This window comes from Oryctolagus cuniculus, chromosome 13 (genome assembly GCF_964237555.1).
Source record: "Oryctolagus cuniculus chromosome 13, mOryCun1.1, whole genome shotgun sequence".
Taxonomy (NCBI): Eukaryota; Metazoa; Chordata; class Mammalia; order Lagomorpha; family Leporidae; genus Oryctolagus; species Oryctolagus cuniculus.
The window spans coordinates 56569109-56589560 of NC_091444.1; the positions used below are offsets into that span (position 1 = coordinate 56569109).

Here is a 20452-nt window from a genome sequence, read left to right on the forward strand (position 1 = left end):
GGAATAAGGTCTCACAATGTCTCTCCTCCTTGAATATATGCCTTTGTCATGGAGAAGTCTCTAGACATATTTCACAGTGATTACGCATCCCCTACCCCTTCCAGAGCAAAGGAGGATCATTCTTGGATTTTCACCTTGATAACGTGTTAGAATTTCTGGTAATATAACCCATAAAATCCTGAGATCCACCTAAGACTATAGGACCATGGAGTTTCTCACTTTCAAGCTAGTGCACACTCAGACTCAAATTCTTTGTCAAAATAACTATTTTAGAGTTCCCCCATGTTTATGGATCCAAGAGCTTCTGCTACAAAAAACAAGACACTGATAATGTCTGTGAATGAAACTGTCCCTGCAGAATCTGTTGTAGAGGTTTGTCCCCTTGGTTCTCTGGTTGATCCATGAAATGTAGTTGATTTTCAGCTTGTTCATTTTTCCACTGTTATAAGGATGCAAATGACCACTTCTACATCTTTTCACATCTAAATGTAGACAAGGTATCATTGTTTGCTCTTTTAAGGACAGGATATTCCATTATATTGTGAGTCTCTTAAGAGGTGAGTTAGAAAGAGTGTCCTATACACTTTTATATCCACGGCACATAATTAAATATCTAAAAATAAGAATAATTGTCTGATAGATGGATAACAGAATGGATGATGGATGATGAATGGATGTATGAATGAGTGAAGAAATGGAGATTCATAGAGTATATTAATAAAACCCATAATGAATCATTAATGGAACAAAGGACTTGGGTAAATAAGAAGGGATTTTTTTGTTATTATTTAAGTACATAAGACAAACCTAGAAAACAAGCCTGGAATGCAGAGTAAGAAAAATTAGAAAGGAAAGCATTCTTTTAGAACTGGAAAGGAGCTGAAGGACCTCACTCTTGACCACCAGTCTAAAATTGTCCCATTTCTAGTCTAACTCACCCTTTTTTGAAGCCTTCCCTGAATGTCTTTTTCTTTCTCTCATATTATGTATGAAAATGCTGTGCCTTTTAGCTACATTTCTACAGTGTCATACAACTCAAATTAATCCAAATTAAAGCCAATATTTTACCCAATGTATGAAAAATAAGAAAATAAATTATAATGATAAGTGGTTCACAAGTTTCTAGGGATACCAACACATTTATATCATCCTTGTAAGAATTTAAATAATATACACTTCTGGAAATTAATTTTACAATATATAGCAGTATTTTGAAAAATATGCAAATTTTTACTTCATTGTTTCATTTCTAAGAATTTGTTCTGTGAAATAGTATAGGACTCACTCATCGATTTTTGCCTATATATACATATATATATATATATATATATTTAAGATTTATCCATGTATTTGAAAGGCAGAGCCACAGAGAGGTAGAGACAGAGAGAGAGAGATTTGCTGGTTCACTCCCCGATGGCTGCAATGGCCAGCCGATCTGCAGCCAGGAGACAGGAGCTTCCTCTGGGTCTCCCACGCGAGTGTAGGGGCCCAAGGATTTGAGCCATCCTCTACCACCTTCCCAGGTCATAATATAGAGCTGGATCGAAGTGGAGCAGTTGGCACTTGAACCAGCACCCATATGGGATGCTGGCACTACAGGCAGCAAGTTCACCCTCTACACCACAATGAGAAATGGTGTCTCTGATGCAGTGGATTTGACCATAGTCCCTCTGAGGGAAGGAAGTGAGATGTTCTGCTCTTGGAAGAGCCCCGAGTATTCCAGCCACAGAGGACAGCAAGCACAAAGGCCTACAACATGGACATGTTTAATGTGTTCGAGCAAAAGCAGGGCGGTCTGTGTGCTAGAATAGAATGTGTGAAGGGGAGGATAATAGACAGCTAGTGGCCAGTTCACATGGGATCCTGTAAGACCATGTCCAGGAATTTGAAATCTGTTCTGAGAAATATGGAAAATTATGGAGAGTTTTCGTAAAAATGTCATGATGTGATTTATTTTAAGATAATCACTTTGTAAAGGTCAGCACTTGAGTACAAAGTAGTTTGAAAGTGGTTTTGGTGTTTCAGCCAAAGTAAAACTGAGGTGGTGGTGCTGGTGGTGCTGATAGAACTGGGTGGGTGATGTGTGGTCAGATTCTGGGAATATTCAACAATGTAGAATTAGTAGAATGTGCCCTTGCATGGGATGTGATGATTGGGAAGAGAGCAGGGATCCAAGATGATCCAAGCTTTTTGGATGGTGGAGTGGAAAGAAAATCACAGACATTAACTGAGATGAGAGACTGCAAGAAGAGTGGATTTGGCCGACGCCGCGGCTCACTTGGCTAATCCTCTGCCTGCAGCGCCCGCACCCGGGTTCTAGTCCCGGTCGGGGTGCCAGATTCTGTCCCGGTTGCTCCTCTTCCAGTCCAGCTCTCTGCTGTGGCCCGAGAAGGCAGTGGAGGATGGCCCAAGTTCTGGGGCCCTGCACCCACATGGGAGACCAGGAGGAAGCACCTGGCTCCTGGCTTCGGATCAGTGCAACGTGCTGGCCATGGCGGCCATTTGGGGGTTGAACCAATGGAAGGAAGACCTTTCTCTCTGTCTCTCTCTCACTGTCTAACTCTGCCTGTCAAAAAAAAAAAAAAAAAAAAAGTGGAGTGGATTTGAGAAGAAAGTCTGCAATTCAGTTTTGACATAATGAATTTGAGATTCTTATTTTTGATATTCAAGTGAAGATACCTCAAAGATTGATGGACATATAGGGGAATTTAAGGGAGAATTCAATTTGAAGATCATGCCATAAGAATATTTATCACATTTATAAAAATTTTATTGTATTCTGAAATGTCAAAAACTTGAATGCCTGAAACCAGGGGATCACTAATGTGCAGAAGGGCCAGGCATTCTGGCTCCAAGACCAGTCTCATAACCACTGCCCAGTTTAATACTATATTTTTCCGGTAAGGGCAAGCACTTAATTGCTGAAAACAAAGACTAGAAACCCATTGAGTGTTGTGCTATTTATTTTTAATATTTATATTTAAAAGCTGCAGCAGGCATAAAGTTGCATATTTGTGGGGGACTTTGTGATGTGTCATCACATGTTTGCATTATGTAATTGCCAGTCAGTATAAATATATTTATCTTTTCAAGCATTTAACATTTCTTCATAGTAAAAGCATCCAGAAGTCCTAACCTGTAGTTTTTTTTGTAAATAGAGAAGCATACAGTAAATTACCATTATCTGTCATCATTTATCTTCACGTGTAATACGACTCCAGAATGTCTTAATCCCATCTAGCTATAACATAGTACCTGTCAATCAATCTTTCCCAATCCCTCTGCTCCACGTACCTCCCCATACTCCAGCAACCATAATTGTATTTTTTAACTTCTATGATATTGTTTTCTTTTTTTTTAGGGCTCCACATTCGAGTGATATTATGTGTTATTTGTCTTTGTGCGTGTGCCTTATTACACTCAACATAATGACTTCCAGTTCCACCCACTTTATTGCAAATCACAAAATGTCATTCCTTTTATGGCTGAGTAATATTCCGTTGTATATGTATACCACATTTTCTTCATCCATTCGTCAGTTGATGGACACTTACATTTTTTACTTTCCAGACTATTCTGAATATTGCTGCAATAAACCTAAGAGTGCAGATGTCTGTTCAGTACTTACTATTAAGATGCAGCAAAGCATCTAGACTGTCTTTGAATTTTGAAATTGGAGTTGTATATGCTACAGATTTTACCAAAAGAGTCTTATGCAACTATACATTTTTAAAGCATAGTTGATTGTAATACTTTAGAAGCAAGCATTTGACCTAGTATTAAGATGCTGGTTAGGATGCCTATGTTCCAAATCAGGATTCCTGGGTTCAATGTCCAGTTCTGGTTCCTGGCTTTATCTTCCATGTAATGAAGACCCTTGGAGGCAGCAGTGATGATTCAAATACTTATAGGAGATCTATATTGAATTTTTGGCCCCTGACTTTGGCCTGGCTTATACCACTGCAGTAATTTGAGTATGAAAACTTTCTTATTCTGTCTCTGTCTATTTCTATCTCTATTTTTTTTCATTTTTTTTCAATTCTTATCTTAATGTGATAGTAACATGAAGCGATCAGATTCCACGTAGCTGCTAGATGCAGTAGGGAGAATATAATAGTACCTTGCTTCCTCCCTCCCTACCTTTTTCCCTCCCTTCCTTCCTTCCTTCCTTCGTTCCTTCCTTCCTTCCTTCCTTCTTTCCTTCTTTTTGTAATTTTTGAGATAACAAGATTTAAGTTTACATTATAGCTAAAGGTTTAATGTGCCACTAAATAAAGAGTTCAACAACAACAACAAAAAAGTAAAGGGAAAAAGACCCTACTTCAATGAGAATATAGGCAGACTATAAACAATAATCAAAGGAGAAGATGTCCATTTCACTCATATGCAGTAAATTTTGAAATTAAAATATTAATTGGTCTTTAAATACTGGCTTACTGCAAAAATAGAAAGATGTTTGGATGAGAGTTTATCATTTTAATAACTCATCTAAATCCCTTCATTATGACATATGAACCTGCCTTATTGATTATTAAGTCATAATTTTAACAGTGGCGTTTAAATTAAATCATTGTTGATGGAAGATTGTAGTAGATTTTGAAACAGCAAATAAAATATTTTAATACATCTTACTGAATAATTTGGTTCCCTCTAATATTTCTGTTAAGTAATTTTAACAAGAAATAGTCTCTACAAGCTGGACAATGGAATTACACATGGCTTTTCAGAAAGTAACGGAAAATGCATAAAATGAAAAAGCTGTGCTTGAATTTCAGGTTTTGTCCATCAAAAATAAACTTTTGTTTAATCAGAAACAAAAGTTTGTCTGCAAACTTTTTTTTTTACAGGCAGAGTGGACAGTGAGAGAGAGAGACAGAGAGAAAGGTCTTCCTTTGCCGTTGGTTCACCCTCCAATGGCCGCCGCGGCCAGCGCGCTGTGGCCGGCGCACCGCGCTGATCCTATGGCAGGAGCCAGGAGCCAGGTGCTTTTCCTGGTCTCCCATGGGGTGCAGGGCCCAAGCACCTGGGCCATCCTCCACTGCACTCCCTGGCCACATCAGAGAGCTGGCCTGGAAGAGGGGCAACCGGGACAGAATCTGGCGCCCCGACCGGGACTAGAACCGGGTGTGCCGGCGCCGCTAGGCGGAGGATTAGCCTAGTGAGCCGCGGCGCCGGCCTTGTCTGCAAACTTTTTGAAGCACTGTTGTGTATTAGAATCTAGGTCTCCTAGAATTTACTCATTTTCAAATTTGTTTTTTGGTTTCTAAAACATACCTACAACAGCATATAGGCACAGAGTTAAAGAAAAGGGGGGGGGGAATGACATTACTTCTGCAAACTGAGATCTTTTTAAAAAGGGCTTATGCTATAAATAGCTGCAGACATCAGTCTTGATGTTCTACATTCTACACCCAGTTAAAATATTTATTTCGGCAAAAAAACAGAGAAAATTACAACTGTCTGATTTTGTTTGCCTATAATTGATTCAATGAACAAGGCTAACAACTTTGACATTAAGCTTATACCTCTTCATAGTTTAACTGTCATTAAGGAATGGTGATTTTTTTAAAAAGGTTCCACTAACGGATATTTTCAGAAGCCTTTGTTGCTTATTCCTTAAGAAAAACATTTGGTTTTCAAACCAAATGCACTCAAGACATTTTGTCAAATGGGATGAGTGATTAGCTAATTCCAAATCATATGTACGCTGTTACAACTAGTTTTTTTAAGTATGTAAGTAGAAAACACACATAAATATAGATGTTATCTATTTGAAATAAATATTGCGTTTGTTCTGTGCATATAAGACTTTATATTAAACAATCCTTGATAATGATGGAGTTTTAAGCAACTGAAATTAAGATCTCAGGTATTTAATAGTTTATACTTTTTTTCTTCATTGTTAGAGCATTGAAAACATGGAAAAATGGCAGTAGTTTTTGAGGAAGAAAGGATATCCAATTTCTTTTTGACATAGGGAAGGAAAGTAAGGATGACAATTTCTCTGCCAGAAATTCCATCTTGCATTTGGATGGCAACCATGTCAACGGAATCACAGTTTAAAACATTGTTGTCTTTCCTGTGCATTTACAGATGCCAATTCTGAGGTCCAGGGAAATGAGGTGACTTAATCATAACAAGCGCTTACAGAGCAAAGTAAAGGTTAGACTTCTGGTCCAGAGACTTGCCGTTGAGCATGAGACCCACACGTGCTTGTTTAGCCCTGTGCACTGTCTCTGATTTGCAGTAGCGCGTGTTACAGAAAGTCTTGTCTATTAACAAAGTAAACTCAATGCTGCACTATCTTCCAGGTTATTCTGCCAGATTAACTGAAGGGAATTCAGTATAGTGTATGCTGGTTTTTAAATAGGATATTGCTTTTCACTATAATTTATTATTTGCCTTGGCATGTAATTGTTAAAGTTTCTTTTACTGTATTTGGATGAATTCAGCTCGATTTCTTTCTCATTTCAATACTATCCTATGCACTTACTTCACATACACATATAATAGAGTTCTGTTGAAGTGCAGATCAATTTGGATAATCATGGAATTGCAAAGTATGCAGAAAGATACTTAAATCTGGAGAATGAACATCCTGGTATCACAGAGACTATGTAACATAGATTTTTTTAAATTAATTTATTTATTTGAAATGCAGAGATACAAGAGAGAGAAAGAGAAAGAGAGAGAAAAAGAGAATTTCCACTGGTTCACTCCCCAAATGGCAGCAATGACTAGGGCTGGGCCAGGCCAAAGCCAGGAGCCAGAAACTTCATCCCAGTCTCCCATGTGGGTGCAGGGACCCCAAACAATTGGGCCATCTTCTCCTGCTTTCCCAGGAACATTAACAGGGAGCTGGATTAGAAGGGAAGTAGTCAATACTCAAACCAGTGCCCATATGGGATGCACTGCAGGCCGCACCTCAACCTATGCCACAGCGTTGGCTTCCATATCATAGATCTTAAATCTACTCCGCATGCCAATGTTATGTAGTTGTTTTTTTTTTTTAAGATTGATTTATTTATTTGAAAGTCAGAGTTATACAGAGAGAGAAGAAGAGGCAGAGAGAGGTCTTCCATCTGCTGGTTCACTCTTCAATTGGCCGCAATGGTCAGAGCTGCACTGATTCAAAGCCAGGAGCCAGGAGCTTCTTCTGGGTCTTCCATGTGGGTGCAGGGGCGCAAGGATTTGTGCCATCTTCTGCTGCTTTCCCAGGCTATAGCAGAGAGCTGGATTGGAAGTGGAGCAGCCGGGACTTGAAATAGTGCCCATAAGGGATGCCAGCCCTGCAGGCGGCGGCTTTACCCGCTACGCCACGGCGCCAGCCCCTGCATTGTTCTTTATTACTGAATAATTTCCTCAAATGTCACAATGCTGATATTAGGCAACTACACTGCCTCCGCTTTTTCATATAAAATAAAAAGCCATTGATTTATGACGATCTGTGGATCAATTTTTTTCCCTTAATTTTTTTTAGCCCTTGGCAAATATCACACCTCCCTAAGAATTCCTCTCCATTCTGACCACTGTTCCTGTGCTGCCTCTGCCCTTATCATCCCTCAACACTGCCAGGTTTGGTGTGTCCTCATAGAGTGTTTCCCACTCTTCCACTGATCCAGGGGCAATTTCTCATTGGCTACTGGCATTTATGTTTTGTGAACCCAGCACAGAAGATGTTGTCTTTGGAGTTTTTGCTGTAGAGATGATACCTCTCTTTGGGATTTTGTTAATGTTCTTTGTGTTCTAGGAATATTCCAGAGCAGATTATCTTTGGCACACAAATGACTCGTTTGCTCACCTGGGGATTTTAAATGAAATTGAATTGAATGTGTTAAATATGTGCAGGAAGCCTTGACCAACACAGGCTACTAATTTCCCTGTTGCTTTTTCAACTATTTTAAGTGCCCCCGAATGTGTCCTTTGATAAGTATTAACTAATAATTACACATCTTTGAAGCACTTTTATGCAGCAGATCTTATTTTAAGTGCATTGCCCATATAAACCTAAGCATTCCTCCCCACAAACCTTTGATATTAGCGTTGTATTAACTTCTTCTTACAGATGAGGATGTCAAAGTCAGAAAATGTAAATCTCTTGCCTAAGTCACATAGCTAACAAATGAGGAATAGAGACCTGAACCCAAAAAGCAGAATGGCACAGTCTCTGTGCTCTGTTCCTTTCTTTGGAAATAATATCTGTTGCATTCTTCGATAGTAATTTAAATTATCATTCTGTTTTTATTTCTCCCAAATAGACTCTATTTTACAACACCTTATTATTCACTATCCACTTTTACATCCTGATTTATGATTGCTAAAAAGCAAGTGTCACTTTCTTTTCCCATGTGTAAATGATGTTAAAAACGAAAAAGTACAGTTGAAATTCCAGATCCTTATTTCACTAAGCCCTGTTATTGGTTAAGTAGACATACTTCATAAGTTCCTAACTCTGGTATTAGTTCACTTTTATTTGGCTTTGTTGGAGAATAAAATGTTCTGCATATGTGATTTTTCCACACAACTAACCTTACCTTTTCAAATGTCAATTCTAAAAAAAGTATAATGTTTTGAAGGATTACTAAAATGACCACTTCCATGTCTTCTTACACAGAGAATAACAATTCAAAAAATTTCTTTACTTTATGACTCAGAATTGTCTTGATGAATGTCTGTTGTTTTACTATTAAGCAGCTCACCACTGTCTAGTTTCCGGCATTTCTAGCTCCTAGATACAATATCCTCGGCATAATTTTTTTTCTATTTAGATTCACTTCTAAAATAATTGTCCCTATACACTAAATATATATATGCTGTGTGTTGGAAATGAGACAGCCATATTTTTTAGTACATACATATAAAATAAAGATAAGTAGCTTATGACTGGAATAAAAATTGAGAATTTTGTGAGACCTTTTTTTTTGAGTTTTATTTGCTTGATTCAGAGGAATTTTTCCAGTACTTAAAAATTATGGGCTGGGACAGTGCCGTGGCTCACTTGGTTAATCCTCTGCCTGCGGAGCCAGCATCCCATATGGGCGCCAGGTTCCAGTCCCGGTTGCTCCTCTTCCAGTCCAGCTCTCTGCTGTGGCCTGCGAGGGCAGTGGAGGATGGCCCCAGTGCATGGGCCCCTGTACCCGCATGGGAGACCAGGAAGAAGCACCTGGCTCCTGGCTTCAGATCGGTGCAGCGCCGGCCGTAGCAGCCATTTGGGGAGTGAACCAACGGAAGGAAGACCTTTCTCTGTCTCTGTCTCTCTCTCACTGTCTATAACTCTACCTGTCAAATAAAAAAATGTTAAAAAAAATTATGGGCTTAGGGTAGGCATTGTGGCACAATGGGTTAAGCCATCACTGGGGCTCCTGCATCCCATATAGAAGTGCCTGTTCAAGTTCAGCTGCTGTGCTTCATCCTGAGAGGGAACAGGTGATAGCTCAAATGCTTGGGCCCCTGCCACCAATGTGGGTGCCTGGATAAGTTCTGTACTCCTGGCTTCAGCCTAGTATAGCCCTAGGTATTGTGGGCATTTGGGGAGTAAACTCATGGTGAGATAGATATTCTCTCTATTCTCTCTCTCTCTCTCTCTCTCTCTCTCTTTCTGTCTCATTCTGTGTGTGTGTGTGTGTGTCTTCATCTCTCTGCCACTCTTCAAGTAAATGAATATAAATACCCAAAAAATTTTAATTATGTGCTATATTTGGAATGAACTGAGGCTAGTAGGAGTTAAGCTTATGGATAAGAAAAATATTGCCATGTTTTGAAGTTATATTATAAATATAGAACACTTTACACTGAAGAGCTCAAACCTATTTTATAGTATGTTTTTCATCCTGTTATCTTTTTGAAGTAGTTGTAGCCAAAAGCAAATTTGTGATGTATATACTTCCCTTTGTTTTTAAAGGATATTTATAATTCTGTTGCTTCAGGGTTTGGGATAAAATGAGGCTATGAATGTATCAGACTTAAAGTTGCACTAAACCGTTCACATAGTAACAGTTGTTTAGAGAGGAATTTTTATTTCTCAATTTACATGGCTTAAATCTCCAAGTGAAACATTAACTGGAAATTTTTGGTAGGTTTCTTGTTGAACTTTAGCTGTGTGGGTGAAGTGAATAACACATGCACAAGAAGATTAATTGGTGATTATTTTGCCGAGAAGCATAATGTTGCTGAGCCATCTGGTGTGCCTTTATTGGAAGGGCAGTCTTGGTGGATTACTCATTATACTCTTTCAACACTTTGTTCTGAGACTGTCAGTGGTCTTCCAGGTTTTTATTAGATTAAGGTGATGCTGAGATTTAGAAACAGTGGGACCACAGGAAAGTGTAGCTCAATGTTTATCACTAACAATAAACCAGTCAACCTTGAAAACACTATCTCAGGCCCATTCTGAGATTTCTCATTAGCATTTATACCAATAATATCACTTCCCATGACAAGATAGCTTCAAAAGCTTATAAATGAATTTTGGAAAGAGAATATGAGCATCTACACTGTCTGGAAGAGCAGAACAAGCCACTTATCATCACAACACAAGTAATTAGGTTGGCGTTTTTCCAGGCAGTGCTGTTTCTCATATTCTTGATCCGTCATTTCTTCACAAATCTGCTTGTTTATCCATTGAGCAAATATGATCAACAGCCACCTTTGTCATTGATAGACTAAGTGCCAATCTTACAAGTTTTATATGAAGCAGAAGAACTGCCTCCCTGATACTTCACCAAGGCATTTGTCATACCATGCAAGCAAGTTTTTCTGGCTATAATATCATTCTCTCTGGTCTACTCTTTGAACAAATGCTTCAAACTCATTTCATAGACATTATTAGAAGGTCAATTTTCTTAAATATTAAGTTAAATGATTTGATTTGACCATCACACATGATACAAAATTATCAGAACAAATTTTCCTTAATCACAAAGTTATAAAGCATGAGTAACTCTTAGAGGAGTAATAAAAAAATATATACAATCAAATTGAACAGCAGTAGAACATTGTTTGTAGAAGAACATTTACATAGAACAAACACAAATCCAATCTGTAAAATAATGGATCCCACTTTTAAAGATTCAGAAGAGCCTTCCAGTTTCATAATTTTATCTTCTGATTGGCTGCTCATTATGGAATAAATAGGTTGGTCCCTGCACCGTCACTACCAGGAACAAGATCCATCTTAGTATCTTGTGCTGAAGAGTTGAAAGAAAAAAAGTCCAAAGCTAGGTGTGGGATGACAAGTGTTGGAATACAGGAATGTGCTCAAAGGGAACCAGAAAAAAATATTATAATCCTATCAATCAGCAATGAAAGATACATTTAAAAAGCTTTGATATTTTTTTTTCATTTTCTTTTGTTTTCATGGACCAGTGGAGGCGCTCCATTTAGGAACATTAATGGCTGCACATGGCTACTTCTTTCCGATCTCAGACCATGTCCTCACATTAAAGGATGATGGCACCTTTTACCGATTTCAAGTAAGTTTAATGAAAATATTCTTTAACAGTGAACATGAAGCCTGCATTTTGTTTGTTAATTTTTAAAAATTTTTGCAGAACTTCTGAAAACAATGACTTAATTTTACTTTGACTTTGACTAGTTAGAAACTAATACATAAAAACTTAACACTTAAAAAGTGGTAAATACAGGGAAAGACAGGAGTGGACATAGTTATGATGATGTGTGAAAAGTGACCTGTGTGATGATTGAAGTTCTATTTTACATAAAAGCTTAAGGAAAATTCAGAAAGTAACTTAATAGACTCCAGAAATATGGGAGTGTCTTGATCTATAACTTGCTAGTAGTTAACTAGTAGTTAACTAGTTAGGAAGATGTGTAACTAAGTTTATTATACTCTGGCCTCTGACTATGATACACAACTGTCTTGAGCCCACACAAACCCTCATGGGACTGCTGGAAAGAACACACGGTAGCTAATTTTAGGGTAGAATTTAGCTAATTAGGACAGGTCATTTTCATGTCTACCTTTGAGGCCCTTCTGCAAGCCATGAGGACTGATATGGATGATGCTCTGTGTGTGTACACTCACCTGGCACAGGAGCACCACGGATAACCTGCAAAATTAGAAACATCATTCTCATCACTTTCAAATGAGATAGGTGCTACATACCACTCTTTGAAGAAATTTTTTTGAACACTAATTTCATTCACTGTGGATATAGCTGACACTTGAGTTCACAATGACTTACTTGAATATACTTCTGTATTTCAATAGACATTATGGTTAGTTAATAATTGAGTAGGGATTTTAGCCCCTAAAATTAAGTCATATACTCCTAAGAATTCCAGAGTTCAAATTCTTACTGATTCCTGAAGGTATCTTATGGAAGGTTCTCCAGTTGTCCCACCCTTAGACACAGGTAAGACCATTCTTCTCAATTGTGCTGAGTATAATTAAATACTCTGTGTTTGAATAAATGGCTGAAAGCAATTCGGGTAATTAAAACTTTCTTGGAAAAACTCAGTAAAGGAAAAATGCTTAGAAATTGTTTTCAAAATGCATTGTCTTCCTAGAACAGTCTATTTCGTCTTCCTTCGGACTATTTTATCCCAAGGCAAAAAATCCTAAAAAGTTTTTGTGCCTAATAGCTGAGACATAATGCAGTCTCCTGAAATTATGATATGGCCCTAAGCATTCAAGCATTTTAAATTAATTAGATTACCTAATTTAAAAGCATTTTAAAACAATGGCATTTGATTCGTTATACAGCTAAACTTAGAGTACTGGTAGCTTAATATGTTATTATTAAGTTAGGGTAACTTGCTCTCCTTATGTTAACATTTTAATAATTAAAGAAATATTGATGATTAGCAAATTACTTATTTATAAGTGACAGACTTCTTGATTTTTAAAGGAGTATTTTAACTGTTGTAGAATTACATTTTATATATAATCTTATTTTGTTATAAATATTTCTCCTATATGGATTGTAAGTAAACTTTAAGACTAACAAAATTCTCCCAAATTCTGAAGCGAATATAGCTGTTTTATTTTTCTTTACAAAAACAAAACCAGTCATTTTTCAAAGTAAATATTGTAAATAAACTCATCCATATGCAAAAAGACATACCTATTAGGAAAACATTGAACATTGTCTTTCTCTCTAGAATTATCTAATTCAATATTTTTTATAAAATAAACTAGCTTAAACATGGGCCGAAGCTAGTGATGATGACTTGACTTGGTAATAATTTACAACCTTGAGCTCTAATTCTTTCATCCTCAGAGTTCGATTAGTAGACAAGGTTTACCTGTCTTAGTCATGCTTATGTGTCAAAGATGAGCCAAGCTTGAAATTCACCAACCTTACATTCAGGAGAAAAGGAAGACCTTTCTTTTCTTTAAATATTTATTTGTTTATTTTGAAAGTCAGAGTTACACAGAGAGAGGGAGAGACAGAGATCTTCCATTCACTGCTCTACTCCCCATATGAGTGCAACAGCCAGCAGTGGGCCAGGCTGAAGCCAGGAGATAGGAGCTTCAGTAGGGTCTCCCATGTAGGTTGTAGGGGCCCAAACACCTAGACCGTATTCCACTGCTTTTCCCAGTCTATTAGCAGAGAGCTGGATCATAAGTGGAGCAGCAGAGATAGGAACCAGTGAACTGGCACCCATGTAGACTGCTTACATCACAGGCAGCAGCTTTACCTGCTATGCCATGACATTGGCCCTGAAGACTTTTTAAAGCATTAGAACAAAACATGGAATGGATCCAAATGACATATGAAATATATAACTACAAGATATTGGTAGAGGGTTATAAAGCTCAATATATTGATAGCTATAATTTACATTACATGTGCACAATATACATAAAACTACATTAATTAATGTTACATATCAATTATGCCATATTTTAGCAACTCATCCACATTTGAAATAATATTTAATATGACATATCTGTAAATCTAATAATCATTGAATCCTAAAGCCAAAATCAAAAAACAAAACAGAAAAGCCAGGGTTAATTGACTATTGAAAATAATATCTATGATGGCATTAATTGATCTATATTTGAACAACTCAAGACATTTGATTCAAGTTCATTTTTATTCACTTCCATTTTGTGTTAATTCCAAGCAGCAGAAAATTCTTTAAGTCTGAACTGAAATTCACTTCCATGGACTTGTACTTTAAAAATCATGAATTAAAATAGAAAATTTAGGATGCCATATTTATAATTCCCCCCAGTGAATGATAGAGATTCCAGCTGTCATTAGGAATCTTAGAAGCTTCAGGACTGAGATTACAAAATTCTTCATTTTATTGATATTCAATAGTAAATTTGTCTCAAATTTGTAGCATAGATTTTAACCATATGATTTTTGTATTTACTATAACTTTGAAGATGTCTAATTATGTTCTTTTTGCTGGTTGGAATTAACCTGACATGACTCTCCAGGTATCTTTCATGACTTCCATCACATTAGTATCTGCCAAAGGTGATTGAGCAAGAAAGTTTGCATTGAGTGTCATCATATCTAAGGAGGCCAACATTGGAAAACAGAGACACAATGCATTAAAATGTACTAAAGTCTAGTAAAATTATAAAAACTGGGTTTTAGATTCTCAACAAATAGTTTTTTTTTTCATTTCTACATTTTATTTTTTAATTTTTAAGGTTTTTATTTAATGAATACAAATTTCATATGTACAGCTTTTAGGAATATAGTGTTTCTTCTCCCATTCTTCCCCTCCCACCCCCATGCCCATCCTACCTCCTACTCCCTCTCCCATTCCATTTTTCATTAAGATTCATTTTTAATTCACTTTATATACAGAAGACCAACTCTATAATAAGTAGAGAGTTCCACTGTTTATACCCACACAGGCACACAAAGTATAAAGTACTGTTTGAAGGCAGGTTTTACCATTAATTCTCATAGTACACCTCATTACGGACACAAGTCCAACATGGAGAATAAATGTACAGTGATTCCTGTTGCTTATTTAACAATTAGCACTCTTATTTTTTTATATCAGTGACCACTCAAGGCTCTTGACATGAGCTTCCAAGGCTATGGAAGCCTTTTGAGTCCACAAACTCTGTCAATATTTAGACAGGGCCATATGCAAAGTGAAAGTTCTCTCCTCCCTTCAGAGAAAAGTACATCCTTCTTTGATAGCCCCTTCTTTCCAATGGGGTCTCACTCACAGAGAGCCTTCATGTAGGTTATTTTTTTGCCACAGTGTCTTGGCTTCCCATGCCTTAAATGCTCTCCTGGGCTTTTCAGCCAGATCCATATACCTTAAGGGCTGATTCCAAGGTCAGAGTGCTATTTAGGGCAACAAATAGGTTTTCAATCTGTTAGGCTCTTATATTATCTATTACCTTAAGGCAGAGGGTTTTATCTAGGAAAAAATTTCCCAATATTAATGAAGAATGTTGGTTTTGTGACATTTTCACATAGTAGTACAAGCTAAAATAGATACATTCTTCATTTTTACAGTCCCTAAATTGTAAGAATACAGCTGAGAAACATGCCTCATAATGAGAGAAAAAGTTTATGTCTGATGAGTCTGATTATAGTAGATTTTTCCAAGTCTTTATTTCAGAATAGTTTTAAATTTACATAACAGTGGCTGGCGCTGTGGCGCAGTGGGTGAATGCCCTGGCCCGAAGTGCTGGCATCCCATATGGACACCGGTTCTAGTCCCAGCTGCTCTACTTCTGATCCAGCTCTCGGCTATGGCCTGGGAAAGCAGTAGAATTTAGCCCAAGTCCTTGGGCCCTTGCACCCACGTGGGAGACCTGGAAGAAGCTCCTAACTCCTGGCTTCGGATCAGCACAGCTCTGGCCATGCGGCCAATTGGAGAGTGACCATCAGATGGAAGACCTCTCTCTCTCTCTCTCTCTCTCTCTCTCTCTCTGCCTCTCCTGTCTCTGTGTAACTCTGACTTTCAAATAAATAAATAAATCTAAAAAAAGTACATAAATTTATAAAACAAAAATTGTGAAGTTTTGGATAGATATTTAAAACTAGATAAACAGATACATATACACACAAAATATAGAAGCAACCCAAAAGGAACAACATATTCTAAGAGAGGCATCTCAAAAGCCAGCACCCCATGTGAAAGCAAACTTTTACTTTGTCCCCATGTGGTTTTCCTAGAATCCTGATCCAATTTATCTCTAAGAAATGAAATACTCAGAGCTCCATCTCAAGTCAAGTGGAATTGGAGTGATGAAAGTGGCCCCTTTAAATCCTTACTGCCCTCCTGTATCTAATGGTCTTTTTTTCTACTTTTTCTAAATTCCTGCTGTGATTCTGTTCATATGTGCACAAAGTGACTTTTAGCAATGTTCTGCATTATATGTCAATAGCTACCAAGAAGGAGTGGAGGTTAAATCAGAATGACATGGGGGTTCTCATACATTTTGCAAAGACTCCCTCAGAGATGCAAGCAGTTCTCCCTAACTGCTATTTCCCCTTCTGGAGAATCACTCTTCTGGATATAGAACTATCAGATAATCAGAGATTACCCTCAATATGCTCATTGCACAGGGGAATTGGCGTTATTAGCTAATGAATACAATTGAGCTCACAACTCTGATGTCTGCATTCACTGATTCTCTGAGTCTGGGAGTCATCAGCATTCAAAGGAAAGGATTAGATAAGCAGAGAGTTATTATCAAATTCCTTGATGGTCTGCAGCCTAGCAAGTCCAGCTTGCAGGGCTAGAAGATTTCTTTTAGAAGATGTAAATTGTTTGTAATAATAACATCTTGATCAGATGTTTTCTTTGTAGTTCATTCTATTAGATCTGGAATGTCACATGACCAAAATTCTGCTTCTTATTACTTTTACCAATCAACAGAAACATTATCTGTTTTTTAATAAATGATCTAAAACTTTTGACCAGCAAGTGTAAGTGTTTTATGAAGGGGTGGTTTTAGAAGAGGAGGTAACAAGTTATTTTAATCTGACCAAATAATGTTGAGAACTGTATTATATAATTAATGGACCCAGGCAAATCACGGCCAGATCTCTGAAAGATTTTGTTAGTTGAGGTTTTTGATATATCAAGGCAGCATTGAAATGCAGGATGCATGGAAAATAATTCGTTTTCTTTTAAAATGTTTTGTTCTGAGCCTTGCTGAATATAATAGGCTACTTTCAGTCCTTTCTGTGGATAGACACTTATGGTTTGAATAATGCAATGATACCTTTTACTTTTATGTCTGTTTGCATAAAATTGCAGCAAATGTACAACATTCTAAATACCTGCTGATGCTGCTCCTTTGGAGACCAAGCAATTGGTCAGCAAAGTAAATGTAGATGGCAACCTCACTGTGTTTCTCTGGGAACTTGTTTTGGATTACAAAACATGTATCATTAGCAAAATAGTCTATATAATTGTTGAATATAAACACACTTCTCAAGCCAGATATTCTACCAATACTCTTAATATCTAACCTGATTTCCATTTCTTTTTTGTTCCGCAGACACCCTATTTTTGGCCATCAAATTGTTGGGAGCCAGAAAACACAGACTATGGTCAGTGCAATGTCTCCTCATTTTATTCTTGACAGTCAATATGTCTAGATGAACATGTACTTACATTTCATTGCTTTTGTCATTGAGAGAGGGAAACCATAATTTTTAACGTAGGACTAGTATTTCCAACACAGAATTTATGAAAAGCTTTGTTTGGAAAGTCACAAACCCTGTGACAACTCTTTCATCATATTAATCCCTTTGCATCTATTACAGAAACACTTCTGAGTAAGTTCAAAGCTATAAACAGGCTTTAAAACATTATTATTGTTTTTTTCATAGCACCTTGTTCTGCTAGAAAGAAAAACTAAATGTCCCAGAGAGCCAACTGTGTGGTTTTTGCTAAGTCCCCTAACTACCCAAGGCTCTGCTGTTCTTATTATTATATAAACTATCTTAGGATCTTTTTTGGGGGGGGGCAGGCAGTGTGGACAGTGAGAGAGAGAGAGAGAGAGAGAGAGAGAGAAAGGTCTTCCTTTGCTGTTGGTTCACCCTCCAGTGGCCGCCGCGGCTGGCGCTCTGCAGCCGGCATACTGAGCCGATCCCAAGGCGGGAGCCAGGTGCCTCTCCTGGTCTCCCATGGGGTGCAGGACCCAAGCACTTGGGCCATCCTCCATTGCACTTCCAGGCCACAGCAGAGAGCTGGCCTGGAAGAGGGGCAACCGGGACAGAATCCGGTGCCCTGACCAGGACTAGAACCTGGTGTGCCGGCGCCGCAAGGCAGAGGATTAGTATCTTATGATCTTTATAAGAGAATGTTGTGTTAGACATGGAGAAGTCAATTGTGAAATAAAATATACAATAGGAAGTTTCACACTAATTAGTCCAGTGAACTCAGAGCAAACATGATTCAGTAAGCATGATTTCATGTAAACCTTTTAAGCAGAAAATAACCCCCTAGTAATTACTTGTCTTCTTATATTTTCCTGAAGCTGACCGTTTTCAAAGACAAAATTATAGGGTTTTAAAATGCCATTACTACAAATATTTGTTGGATTTTTTTTTCATATGTCAAGTATTGTAGTTGGTATTGGGATGACAAAGCAAACTGACTTTATCTACACTATTGGGTAGTTTATAGGCTGCATGATAAGCAGAATTATACAGATGTAGCAACTGCAGAGTGGCAAGTGCAGGGATCAGTAGTACATGCAAAATTATATAGAAGTTTAAAAGATTGAGAGACTGATTTTACTTGGGATGTTCCAAAATGGTTTCACAAAAGTACCGATAGTATTTGAACTGGATTTTAAAGGAGAAAGGAATTTTCCAGATGAAAAGCCGGGGCAAGGGTTTGAGGCAGAGGGAGTAACATAATATGCAAAGACAATGAGAAGCATCATGGCAACTTGTCTTTGAAGTTTGCTCTTGGAGTGACATCTTGGGAATAAAAAGTATAGTAACGTTCAAAGAAAACCAATGGAGCCACATCTCATATTATTTATATTAGCAACTTGAATTAGAAATTCATCCAAAAGAGTCAGGTACTAGCAAAGGATTCATAGTAACATAAATCATGAAGAAAAATGAAATCTAAGAACCCAGATACTTTAATCTAAAATTGCCACTGGATGTAGTGGGGATTCTGATTTCTTCATTCAAGCCACACATCCCTTAAAACTTTAGGCCTTGGAGAAAGTTGTTAAACAATTGCTGATTTGTGGACCTGAGTTGGAGAACTTTCTAGAGCATTTTGTCTATCCTTGGATGGTTCCTGGGAACTGTCTCTCTAAAGAGTATACCCTTCTCATGAAGGAAACACTTACGGCAGTTCAAAGAGAGATTGTAGATAAAGACCTAGGTCTTGCGTGCAGACAGGCTTGACTCCAACTACTTTCAAAACCATGTACCAACTGTGTGACTTTATGTGAGGCAGACAACATTTCTGAGCCTTAGCTTGCCTTTTTCAAACAAGAATAAGAATATTGACTTTTTAATGTTGGAATAATTCAAATTAATATGCCTAGGGAAAGTGCTGTTGATCTTCCATACACTCAGTGGACCAAAACTATTGTTTTGAACTCATCATTATTGCCTGTCAGATACACTGGTTCTGATATTGTTGAAAAGGAAATTCTTATTCTCATGCTTCCGTTGAACCGTCTTTTTTTTTTTTTTTGTAAATATGTTAGTGTATACACAATAGAAGTTCATGTTTTATGAATTTATAGCAGATTGATGTTTTAATGGTGAGCCTCAGGAAATGTCACAGCCTACATGGCAGATCATGTAGAGAACATCCCTCAAAGTAGGTCACCCCCAAATGATGAATGTCACTTAGTTTCACATTAACTCTCAGGTCAGTATCCATTTAAGAGGGGCATTAGCTACAAACTTTCTACCTAATTCTATAATACCTGCAACTTGTTAACCAACTATGGACATATTCTTTATTATATTTAGGTTTTTCCTAAAGACACATTCCTATTTGTATATCTAGCTTTCTTGGATTGTATACAGGTGAAAATCAAGTTGCATTGGATTTCTGATATTTTTATGCAGGTGTAAAAAACATTCCTTTCCCAGCATGGTAATATTGGATCAGGATTAGAGTTGTCTGTTTTTTTTTTTTTTTCTCTGTGCTTCCATCCCAGCTCCCTGCTAATGTGCCTAGGAAAGCAATGGATGATGGGCCCTTGCCACTCATGGGGGATACAGGATAGAGTTTCTGGCTTCAATGTGGCATAAACCTAACTATTGTGGCCATTTGGGGAGTGGATGAGAGAACCAGCAGATGGGAGATCCCTCTTTCTCCTCCCCTCCCCCTTTATTCTACTTTTCAAATAAAAATACATTTTTTAGAAAAGAAAATATTACCCTTCACCATTGAATTTCCTATTCTATTTCTGGAATCTCTATTCTATCCCATTGATTTATTTTTTCTGTTCTTTTGCTAACACCATACTGTCTTTATTACTTCAAATTTATAGTAAACT

General features: G+C 37.5%; 1 protein-coding gene across 1 annotated transcript in view; it reads left to right on the forward strand.

The window, feature by feature from the left end:
* RGS7 (regulator of G protein signaling 7) overlaps positions 1–20452 on the forward strand; it is a 495913-nt gene that overhangs the window by 389846 nt on the left and 85615 nt on the right. The window contains 2 exon segments of the mRNA XM_051821475.2: positions 11365–11471; positions 17465–17516. Coding sequence (XP_051677435.1) covers positions 11365–11471; positions 17465–17516 — 159 coding nt within the window.